Source organism: Oryza brachyantha, chromosome 1 (genome assembly GCF_000231095.2).
Source record: "Oryza brachyantha chromosome 1, ObraRS2, whole genome shotgun sequence".
Lineage (NCBI taxonomy): Eukaryota > Viridiplantae > Streptophyta > Magnoliopsida > Poales > Poaceae > Oryza > Oryza brachyantha.
The window spans coordinates 23,731,960-23,743,427 of NC_023163.2; the positions used below are offsets into that span (position 1 = coordinate 23,731,960).

The 11,468-nt window shown below is 44.0% G+C and overlaps 2 protein-coding genes across 2 annotated transcripts; one reads left to right on the forward strand and one right to left on the reverse strand.

Moving 5' to 3' along the window:
• The first annotated feature begins 4,643 nt into the window (after window positions 1-4,643).
• LOC102714509 (GDSL esterase/lipase At5g45670-like) lies at window positions 4,644-6,187 on the forward strand. Its single transcript, XM_015841635.2, has 5 exons — window positions 4,644-4,887; window positions 5,013-5,137; window positions 5,231-5,473; window positions 5,587-5,839; window positions 5,964-6,187. Exons 1-5 carry the CDS (start codon window positions 4,644-4,646, stop codon window positions 6,185-6,187), a joined length of 1,089 nt encoding a protein of 362 aa, XP_015697121.2.
• Window positions 6,188-6,490: 303 nt separating this feature from the next.
• On the reverse strand, window positions 6,491-10,785 carry LOC102714783 (integrin-linked protein kinase 1-like). The gene is made up of 12 exons (XM_006644640.2): window positions 10,309-10,785; window positions 9,969-10,043; window positions 9,778-9,873; window positions 9,465-9,550; window positions 9,227-9,347; window positions 8,252-8,331; window positions 8,102-8,164; window positions 7,866-7,984; window positions 7,664-7,749; window positions 7,221-7,342; window positions 6,926-7,037; window positions 6,491-6,805 (listed from the first exon to the last, which is right to left on the reverse strand). The coding sequence occupies exons 1-12, from the start codon at window positions 10,651-10,653 to the stop codon at window positions 6,701-6,703; spliced, it is 1,410 nt and encodes a 469-aa protein (XP_006644703.1). The 5' UTR covers window positions 10,654-10,785; the 3' UTR covers window positions 6,491-6,700.
• Between the last annotated feature and the right edge of the window lie 683 nt (window positions 10,786-11,468).

An 11,468-nucleotide genomic window follows, 5' to 3' on the forward strand; every position in this document is an offset into this window, starting at 1 on the left:
ACCAAACAGGAGTTCAATTCACGATTGTGGTCAGCGTTTGTATTTTTAGGAAAAATAAGGAAACATCATATTTACAAGAAAAAATATGAATAAAATTTTTATGAAGTACAATAAAAACCCACAAATCAACTATAAATTTCGATCATAACCGAAATTCAAACCGAATAGCTGAGATTTTTTTTTTGAGAAATAACATTATTTTAATGAAAAATCGTAAGAGTAAATGTCATTCGTGGAAAATCACAATTTTAACACCATGTCGAACAGTGCGTGTTCAATTGTGGTTTGTTGAATTACTGCTGTCGAACACCCACCATCAACAGGGTCCACCACCTGGCGCTAAGGGGCCTGTCGTACTGATGAAGGTTAACAGAACTCCCATCAAACTGCTGAAGGTCGACAGGCCCCCCACCACCCCAACGGAACGATGGTGGTGTTCGACAAGCGTCTGAGGAGGGCCTGTCAAACTTTTCCAGTTAGACAGGCCCTGCCGAACACACTTGTCATTTGATAGGGGCCTATCGAACTATGTCAGTTCAACGGGCCCCTAAAATAACGATTTTCTATGGATAGACTCTAATCTTACGATTTTCTATTAAAATAATATTATTTCTGAAAAAAATTCCACGCCTCAAGCCATGGACCGTGGTGACCGGGGAGAGCAGGAAACTGTATGAGCATGTGAAGTGAATGGATTGTGACTGCTGATTGATTAGCCATGGCTTCTGCATGCCGGCCATTGCTCCGCCCGATCGGTCCAAAAATGGCCCGACGACCCCTACCAAAACGGTGCAATAAATTTCGACTGGGAGCTAGTTAAAATGTAGCAGTACTCTCAACTTTCATGAAGGGTGTGGGTCTAGTTGGATAGTGTTACATGGCGTTGCTGTGTGAATTCTTAAATGCATGCATGTGGTGTGTCCGGTAGATTCTCTCATTTGGAGGAAACACTCTAATCGTCTGATTTGTGGAGTCTTTGGACTGCCTAGTTCGCACGCGCGCGCCGACTTGTTAAGTTGCGCGCGGGGAGTGGAATTATCAGCGATAAGTAGCACAATTAGTGCTTAATAACTTTTAGTTATGAAGTAACGAATAAAAAAGTTGAGTTAAAATTTTTAGATCCCTGTTGAAAGTTTCGAAAATCCAGTTGAATGCTTTAAATTTTGGGTTAAAAATTTCAAAATTTGAGTATAGTTTTTAAAATTTTCGGTTCAAAGTTTGAATTAAAGATTTTCAAAATTGATTAAAAGTATGAACATTGTAGTTGAAGGTTTCAAAATATTGGTAGAAAAGGTTTACTTGAAATTTTCAAAATTTAAGTTGAAAGATTCAAATTCGAGTTGAATGTTTTCAAATTTTGAGTTCAATGTTTTCAAATATGGAGTTGAAAGTTTCATAATTCAAATTTAAAATTACAAAATTTAAGTTGATAGTTTCAAACTTTAATTTGATTTCTTCTGAATTGGAAATTCAAAGTCTTAACCATGCAAAGAGAAGATGAAACAATGATCTTTCTATTCCCTGTCCTCAATGGAAAAGTGATGTGCCACTGTTCCCCATGCATGAGGCCCACCTAATAGGATTCAGAATAACGTGAATGTTGACGACGCACACGTGCGAATTAGCGGCGGGATATTTTTACACCGAGGAACATAAAAACTACCCTAAATTAGTATACCCCTTCTTAGACATGTAATTTTATCTCTATATTCTTAATGTATTTACATGATACCCCTCAAACGATCGTTGGGACATGCCCAACCCTTCACTGAAGGTGATGCTAGTTTCTTAACCAAGCTCCGTGTGAGCTTTGTTTGCCATTATAATTATGGTGCACCTCGCAAACGAGACCAGTTTGCTGGCTTAGAGTCATGCGTTGGTCGAGCTATGGTCTCGCGAATGGCTCTAGTGGGGGCAAATATCCCTATCTCGACACTTCGTTCCCTTCCTCCTCGCTCCGGTTCCCCACGTCTCTCTAGCATAATGGAGCTCTCACATTTAGGCAATTGCAACCAGTGTCCTACGGTTGCCGCCTCTTCACCGTTGTCCATGTCGAACTGTCTATTCCAGTGTCTACCATGGAATCAGGAGCTCGGATCAACAACATGTTTCTACAGAAATCAAGTTATGAAACCCTTGTCGTCATCTTGGTTCTTGCTTCTTTCTTCTTCGTAGCATGCAAAGATCTGCCTGATCTTCCTCTGGTGTCACAACGATTTGCATATATACCATGTAGGTTTTTATGGATTTTAGTCCAGCCAAAAGTCATACCTTTTCTGACCTACTTGATTCATAACGTCCATCGATGAGGTTTCTCTTGGTAGGTTCTATCCTTGATAGACCCACACATTTTGGAATCACAACACTAAAGAACATGCAACGATGTCTACTGATGCAACATTGCAAAATCGAAGCTCAAAATCGGGTGCTGTCAAAATGTGGGATAACTTGCTATGAATTCTCGAGGAGGGCTGATGGACGAGTCCAACAATGATGATGATGATGTCGACGTTGGAGGAGGGGCCGAAGGTGGTTGGTGGAGGAATTGTGCCTTCCTCGTTTAGGTTAAGGTCAACGAAGATGGGGTTGGGTGGCGGAAATTGCTACATTGATGAATCATCACTCGCCATGAGCTTCCTTAGTGCCACCAATGCCTCGAATCGAGCCTCGGTGAGACTGACAAAGTTGTGAACGAGTAAGCGAGAACCCTCGTCAAGCACCGTAGAAGCAACCGGTAGATGCTTCGCCAAGTGCCGATACCATGGGTACGGGTTAGGAAGCTGGCAGCCGCTCCGCGGCTTCATCTCACCAGTGACAACGCGGAATGACGACAAGATAGGTGATGGGAGCAATGAGAAGAAGAGTACGGAGGAGAATCCGAGACGAGAAGAGTGAAGGATGAGAGAGGGAGGGAAGGTGAAGGGGTTGTTCTAGGGTATAAATGACAGCATGTAATGTGGCTAGTGGGCTATGGCATCCAGTTGTACGCAGTCATGGTTTTGGCTTGTGGCTCTAGATTTGCTTGAGCCTAGGTAAAACCACCATGGATTAGGGAATGTCGCCAAACAGTGATATGTGCTGTTAAAGCCACTAGTCTAAGCTACTTGGGTTGGGCATGCGTTTAGTAATGTGTTTATTTATCTAAATGGAGAAAAAAAAGTTGGAGACGATTTTATCAAATTATGCATCTTGATTTGAGTTTGACTTGATCTATATCACTTTATGCTGGCATGCAGGCATCAGAACATTCCTAGCTTAGAACTAGCTTTCGAGAGTACATGCCTACATGATATATTACTCCCAGTTATTTTCATATGAGTCAATGGCTAATGTAAACATGCGTACGGGATATTGTTGAATAGTCTCATCTTGGTTGTGGAAGGGTAAAGGACCTTATAAGTGGGAGAGCCCCTCACCTCAATAGCTAGCTTTTGGGGTGGGAAAGACCATTTTCGATCCTACAATTGGTATCAAGTCTGACTAGTTTAATATCTCTGGCTCGATAAACACAGTGTGTGAAGGCCTGATGGACCGTAGGGTGCCTGCGGGGGCCATATATCTACCGATGGACCGTGGGCCGGTGGGGCCTCTATACTGTGAAGGGACGGTGAAGGGCTCAGGGACACCAATATATGAAGGGGGAGATTGTTGAATAGTCTCACCGTAGTTGTGGATGGGCAAAAGATCTAGAATATAAGTAAGAGAGCTCCTCACATCAATAGCTAGCTTTTGGGGTGGAAAAGACTATTTTCGATCACACAGATGTGACTATGTGTAAGGTTTGATAATGACACATATGATTTGCACTGCCACGTACCAATCCCTGCCGAACCGAAATGAGCCCCGCAAGAGAGATGAATCCTTTTGACTTTACACGGGGATGAGTCACCATTGGAAAAATATAAAGATGATCATAGTGGTGTTTTTGGAGATGAAAAAGCGCAACAACGTACTAGTTGATGAAAAATAATTTATGATAAAATTTGTATATATGATAAAAAAATCTTAAATTAACTTTAAAAATAATGTTAAAATTTTAAATTTTAGTTTAAGCCTAGAAGGGAAAAGATGGTGCTAGAAGCCATTTTTTCCGGCCTGGCTGCCAGTCACGGTGCTCGTTCAGATATTCTCTGCTTCTCGATGACTCGCGCTGTCGCGCACAAGGCCGCCGCCCGCCGCCGACATAGTGAGCTCAGCCCCAACCGTGACACGGGCCCCTCCCGAAGTTTTGTGGTACCGGCGCGCGTGGTGAATGGCGATACTGTTGATCAGTCAATATACTGCCCCACCGCGACCAGCGAGGTGCGGCTCTTGAACCCACATGACCATAACCGTGACATCAACCACGCACGAATGGTCGAACGTTACGCAAGAACACGCAGAGCGCGCGAGAGCGTCCCGGCGCCCCCACTCTGCACGCTGCAGTACGTACAGCCGCTGCTCGCTCGATCGCTCATTCCCGTGCTGCCTCCCGCACGGCGCAACCCCACTGCCACTGACTGTACGAACGAACCACCGATCGGGCCAGCAGCCTATAAATACCGAGCCCGGAATCGATCGGATGACCTGGACGTGGCGGCCAGCGTCTCGTTTCGCCGGCGCGCATCTTACGCTCGGCCCGCGCGTCTAGTGCAGCGGCGGAAATGGAGCGGGCGTCATGGGCGCCGCTGCTGAAGCAGCTGTTTCTCCTGGCCGCGGCCGGGCTCGCGGGCGCCGCCGAGCCGCAGGTGCCGTGCTACTTCGTGTTCGGGGACTCGCTCGTGGACAACGGGAACAACAACGACATCCCGTCGATGGCGCGAGCGAACTACCCGCCCTACGGCGTCGACTTCCCCGGCGGCGCGACCGGCCGGTTCAGCAACGGCCTCACCACAGTCGATGCCATATGTAAGATGATCACTGCCGGTTGGTTATATGGAGTACTTATTATATTACCTGGTCGATCAGTTGATCTAATAACAGATATTATTATTCCCTCACATTTATCGACACGTGCCATGCACCATTTGTAGCTCGGCTTCTGGGCTTCGACGACTACATCCCCCCGTACGCCAACGCAACTAGTGAGCAGCTCCTCACCGGCGTCAACTTCGCCTCTGCTGCAGCCGGAATCCGGGACGAGACCGGGCAGCAACTGGTACGCGCTCGCGCGCGCACATAAACCAACTATTTCGAACGTTGCCGCCCTGGAAATAACCCACACTGCACTGCACGCGCGCGTTCGACACAGGGTGAACGGATCAGCCTCAGCAGGCAGCTGCAGAACTACCAGGCGGTCGTGCAGCAGCTGGTGAGCATCCTGGGCGAGGACACCGCGGCGAGCCGCCTGAGCCAGTGCATCTTCACCGTCGGCATGGGCAGTAATGACTACCTCAACAACTACTTCATGCCCGCCTTCTACCCCACCAGCCAGCAGTACACCCCGGAGCAGTACGCCGACGTGCTCATCAACCAGTACGCGCAGCAGCTCAGGGTCAGGATCGATTGCCATCACACTTAATTAAGCTAGTAGTGACGAGTACAACGCGACATGACACTGGCACACTCGAATTTGTGTGTGCCACTATACGTACCTTGTTGGATCAGACGCTGTACAACTACGGGGCCAGGAAGGTGGCGCTGATGGGGGTGGGCCAGGTGGGGTGCAGCCCGAACGAGCTGGCGCAGCGCAGCCGCAACGGCTTCACCTGTATCGAGCGGATCAACAGCGCGGTCCGTATGTTCAACCGGAGGCTGGTCGTCCTCGTCAACCAGTTCAACAGCTTGCCAGGCGCACAGTTCACCTTCATCAACTGCTACGGCATCTTCGAGAGTATCATGCGCACGCCGGTAGCGCACGGTACGTACGTCGATAACCCTTTTCCAACTCCAAGTCCCAGACGAGAGAGAGAGAGAGAGAGAGAGAGAGTGAGTATGCATCTGTGATGCGTGTTCTTGGCTCACCGATAGATCTATGGTTTCAGGGTTGACGGTGACGAACAGGGGGTGCTGCGGGGTGGGGAGGAATAACGGGCAGGTGACGTGCCTGCCGTACCAGACGCCGTGCGCCAACCGGAACGAGTACCTGTTCTGGGACGCGTTCCACCCGACGGAGGCGGCCAACATCTTCGTCGGCCGGAGGGCCTACAGCGCGGCGCTGCTGTCCGACGTCCACCCGGTGGACCTTCGCACGCTCGCTCAGCTCTAGTTAGGTGCCACGCCGCACCAAGAATTGTCCAAGATCAGGATCAAGACCTCTCTCTCTCTCTCTCTCTCTCTCTCTCTCTCTCTCTCTCTCTCTCGTGATTGCAAGAATTGTCCAAGATCAGAAGACCAAGACTTGTTTGTGGGGTAAGTTAAAACGCGGGAGCAGTTGTTTCCAGTTCCACGGTGTAGAACTTTCAAAGCGTGTGCGCATCTTATATTTGTATGGAGTATATCAGTATATGCGAGTTGCAGACGTTTTAGAGTGCAACTATACCTGTTGTTACTGAAAGGAAAACTAGAAACAGAAAACAAAACAACAGTCTGTACATTCCATTTTGTATTACTTTGTGCTCACTGATGGAAGTCTAATTTACAACATTGTGATCAACAGTGAAACAAGAAGTTGCAAAACTATTTCCAGTGATGCGCAAAGATATGGTATATGACGAGTTGATTTTCTATCAATCATGCATACAATCCTCCACACAGAATCAACAACTGGTCCAACTGACTGTTAAAAATAGGATCTCGATGAACGTGATGAACGGGTCGTGCTGCCTTCATTCCGATCTTTCTTCCACATGCCCTCAAAGCTCAGGAAACATTTGAGCGGTCTGACCTGTTCAAGTCAATTTGTTATTTGAAAGGTTTCTATATTACAATGACAGAATATTCAGAAGACCATATCAATGCAGCATAAAAGAATCCATTAAAAATACATCAGAAAAAAAAATATTACCTTCCAACGGTTTCTCTGAGCTATTTCATTATGAATAGAAGACAATCGTTCAATTATTGTTTTAAAGTCAGGCCTGCTAGCAGGATTTTCACTCCAGCATTGTTCAATCAGCCTATGATAGTGTCGAGTGGAAAACCAGTCAGTTCAGGGTGAAATAGACAAAACAAATTCACCATACATAGCGGCAGATGAAGTAAACAGATAGTCAAAAATTTCAGAAGCTTGTACGCTAGAAGACTACAATGAAAACTGAAAAACATGACATTTGCCACAGGGAAAAAAAAGGAATACGAACTCTCTCAACCCATAAGCATAATGCTTTGGAGGAGCTCTGAAAGGTGGCCTTTCTTTAGAATTGTGTGCCTTCTCAATCTCATTGTTTTTCTTGTCATAAAAAGGGAGACATCCTTCAATCATCTGAAAATTTTGAAATATCAGTACAGAAATTGGTCATTTCAGGGGGCTCTGGGAGACTGGGAGTAAAGCTATACCAAGTTACCAACATAGTCTTAGTCAAATAAAGGTCCAAAAAATGTAGAAAACTGGAAGTACCTCTATTTTGTCTTTTAAATATACAACGCTGGCTTTTGGACATGATGTTTGGACATTTGTCTTATTCAAAAAATGTGCAAGTATCATTTATTTATTTTCTGTGGCTTGTTTTATCATTAAAGGCATTTCAAGCACGACTTATATTTGCATATTTGCACCAATTTTTTTTGATAACAGGACTTTTACCTCCTGAAGTATCAAAGCAAATGAGAAGACATCCACTTTAGTATCATACTCTTCGTTTCGCAGGACTTCTGGAGCTACATACCTACCTATAACATATTTGTCAATTATCAGTGCACACAGAAGGTAAACAAACTTAGGTGATTATATTTGAGAACAGTAAGATGCATGTTAATTAACTCAAATCCAGTATGAATTTTCTTACATGCATTGCCTGGAGAAGTTACGGCTTTCTCTTCCCTAACTTTTATTCTCCATTTTAGCATCTTACATAGATCAAAATCTGCCACCTTTAGATGTCCAGTATCATCCCTCAATATGTTTCTGTTATCTTACACAATGGATAGAAGAAGCCTTTTAACAGATCAGGTATTCAAAGCATCTGGTCTAGAAATACTGTGATCAATTTTCACTGGAGAATAATATAAAAGTAGTACTCACGAAGGCTCAAGGTCACGGTGGATGATAGCTTGAGGTTTATGCTCATGTAAATAATTCATCCCTCTATTAGATTTCAGACAGAGCTGCAAGTCAGTGTTTATTGTAGCAACAAGAAGTAGAAGCAACATATTCAGGGTATGATTGGTAAACCTTGCAATATCAAGAGCTAATCTCACTGCGTACGATGGTTCCAGAGCTCCTTTCCTACTCAAGTGCTTGCGCAAATCACCCTGAGAACAAAAAATCCAATAGTTCTCATCAATTCAATGAGAAAAAAAAAATGTTGTTTTGTATTCAAGTGCATGCATAGCCATGAGCTATTTGAAATTTGACACTAACAAAATACTAATAAGAAGTTAACAAAGCTAGCGGTATGTTTTTTTAGTGGCACTTGCTTTCTTAAAAAGATAGAAAGTGTTGAATTTATACAGAAAGTAGTTAGGATGTTAGTATCTCAATTGTTACTCTCATTGGTGAGAGGATGACACTCAAACTTGGGGCAATTTTCTGTTTACTTATCACCAAATGTCATACCATCCCGAGGGAAGGCTGGATACATATTTATAGCTGTATTCTAGCCTAAAAGGATGCTGTCCTAGAGCATCCTAACAACCTGTCCTAGAGCATCCTAACAACCTGTCCTAGATACTGTCCTAGTAATTGAAAGCTGAAAAAAAAAACAAGAGTAGGACACCACAAGACCAAGACCAAACAGCTCAAGACTTATTCCTTCATAGGAAAGAGTCAACATCAAGTCTATGAACACATTTAGGCGGACCAAAACTCACAAAGTTAAAGCTTAGTACACATATATCCAACTTGGACTGATCTACTGTGGTTGTGACCAAATATTTCCACAAAGAAAGTAGCAGTTAGAAGAAAACTGTAAAGACTAACTTGGCATTACCAGTTGGCCAAATATTGCCAAAAAAAATGCAACAACTACAATGAGGTAAAACTGATTCAATATTGCCATTGAAAATGGCCAACACCATTTTATATTTTTATTAATCATTGCTATGCATGACCAGGTAACTAGAAAGGTAATCAAATAAGTCTCAGATCTAAAGATGATCAAATATGTGAATAATGCAAATTTCAAAAACCACTGCCTATAGGACAAACCTTGGGCATAAATTCCATTACAATCATCATTGGGCTGCTTTGTGTCACAGCACCCAAAAATTGCACAACATTCGGATGTCGTATTAGTTGTAGCACATCAAGCTCATCTCTGAATGCTCGCCTGCAATGCAAATGCATCCAATTTGTCAGGGAACTACATTTTTCGGATGGAATCTACAATTAAGTGAAAAAATATGAGTAAAACAGTAACTGATACTACTCAATGGAACCAACCCACACTTTGTTCTCGTCCATGATTAGATCGTCATCAAGCTTCTTAACAGCAACCATAATACCTCTCCATGTTGCTTTCCGAAATGTACCCTGGAAACAGATGGAAATGATATAAAACATAATTGATAAATTGACAAGATCTGAAGGAGAAATCTAACATATTTAAAATTAAGTACATAAAGCAGGGGTCAGCAAGTCAACAAACTGTACAAGTATCCTGATCAATGGTCACAGAAACATTGTGCCTGGTAGATCGTGTCTCTTACCAAACGAAATTCTCATAAGAAAGAAAGGTTAACATATCCATATATACACACCTTAGATATACCATTTCCATTAGTGAAATCTAGCTCATTTGGATCAATCTCGTACTCAGGAACCTCACGGACATTTTTAACATGCATAGGAGCAATCTTCAAAAAACGAAATAAATTCAGAAAACTTCAACATAACAGTAGTACAGTACATCAGGAAAATAAAATACTCGTACAAAACAGTTTGGAAGTACCTTAAGCTTAGGGCCATGCTTCTCCAAGATCTTGATTACATCATGATTCTGGTAATGCAATGCATCTGCCAAAGGCTGCCAGATAGTATATAAATTGATAAAACTCGCAAATTAAAATAGCAACCTAGAAATAAACACATATTAAAAGTATCATCTCGAATCAATCTCCCTCCTGACTAATACCATGTCCACTTAATCAGTCCTTGTGCTTATGACTAAATAAAACTTGAATCTTATACCAATATACCATACCATGGGACGCCAATTTTAAGTCAGATCACCCTCGAGTAATCATGATTTCTTCAGCTAATCAGCTAAAATAAACTTCAGGAAGGCTCACCGTGCTGCTCCACCGGTCCTCGGCGACCGCATCCGCCCCGCGCTGGAGCAGCAGATCGGCGACTTCGGCATGCCCCTCGCAGGCGGCGATGTGCAGCGCCGTGCGGCCGTCGGAGTCGCGGAAGTTGGGGTCGGCTCCGGCGTCGAGGAGCTCCTGGATCCCCTCGGCGTCGCCCTCGTGGGCCATGTACATCAGCTGGAAGCCCATGACGCCGACCGCCTCGCTCGACCCCTCCTCCGAGCTCTCCCCCGCACCTCCACCGCGGTCGGGCGCCATCGACGACTGCTTCCCCAGCTTGAACCGCGGGGTCGCCGCGGCCGTCGGCGTGGGTGGCTTCGGCTCCATGTGGCGCGGGTGGAGGCGGCGGCTAGGGTTCCGTCCGATGGGGGAGACGAGACGAGAGATCGGAAACAATCGAAGACTTTGACGGCGGAATTGAGTAGAGCGTGGAGAAGGAGGGGGAGGGTCGAGGGGAGAAGAACCGATCGACGTGGGGTTTGGAGCGGGTGTGGGTGGCGGCTGAGCTGGCAACACGTCCACCAACAGACGGGCCCCCGTATGAAACCGAAAAAGGAAAGAATAGCCGCAGAATCCCAGGACGTGTGGGTGACAGGTGGGTCCGCTGCTGGTTGCAGTAAGTTATTACCGTTAGGTTGGTTCTCTCACCAGCTTATATTCCGGGTATGTTTGGATTAAAGCAACGTTTTACCCTACTAAATTTTTGACAATTTCAATTAGCAAAACATATATGTTTGGTTCGCTATCAAATTTTGCACTTGCTAGTATAAATAATTATATTTGTTTCATATCGTAAGACTTTATAGTATTTTTGAGATTTATCAATTCATTAATATATATAATTTAATATGTCTAGATGAATTTAGGTAATGTGAGAATTTTCTTACATTATGAAACGGGAGAAAGTTGCCAATGTTTTAGTACTACCAATATTTTGGTTGGACAATAGTTGCTATCAATCCAAACAAGTACTTAGGCTTTTTCTTGATTTCTATGTGCATATTTTTCAAACAGCTAAACGGGTGTGATTTTTAAAAAGAATTCTATATAGAATTTTATTAGTTTACATTTCTAAAGTATATTTTAGAATTTTATAGTATTTAATTTCATCGTTTATACTATTAAATATCTATCCGAAAATC

Excerpts from the sequence above, each read along its gene's own strand:
- LOC102714509 (XM_015841635.2), top strand. The coding sequence starts at position 4,644 with ATGGAGCGGGCGTCATGGGCGCCGCTGCTGAAGCAGCTGTTTCTCCTG. Across the intron at positions 4,888-5,012 it reads CACCACAGTCGATGCCATAT|CTCGGCTTCTGGGCTTCGAC; the intron begins GTAAGATGATCA and ends CACCATTTGTAG. Across the intron at positions 5,474-5,586 it reads AGTACGCGCAGCAGCTCAGG|ACGCTGTACAACTACGGGGC; the intron begins GTCAGGATCGAT and ends TTGTTGGATCAG.
- LOC102714783 (XM_006644640.2), bottom strand. The coding sequence starts at position 10,653 with ATGGAGCCGAAGCCACCCACGCCGACGGCCGCGGCGACCCCGCGGTTC. Across the intron at positions 9,551-9,777 it reads ATGGAAATGGTATATCTAAG|GGTACATTTCGGAAAGCAAC; the intron begins GTGTGTATATAT and ends ATCTGTTTCCAG. Across the intron at positions 8,165-8,251 it reads TTAGCTCTTGATATTGCAAG|AGGGATGAATTATTTACATG; the intron begins GTTTACCAATCA and ends GAAATCTAATAG.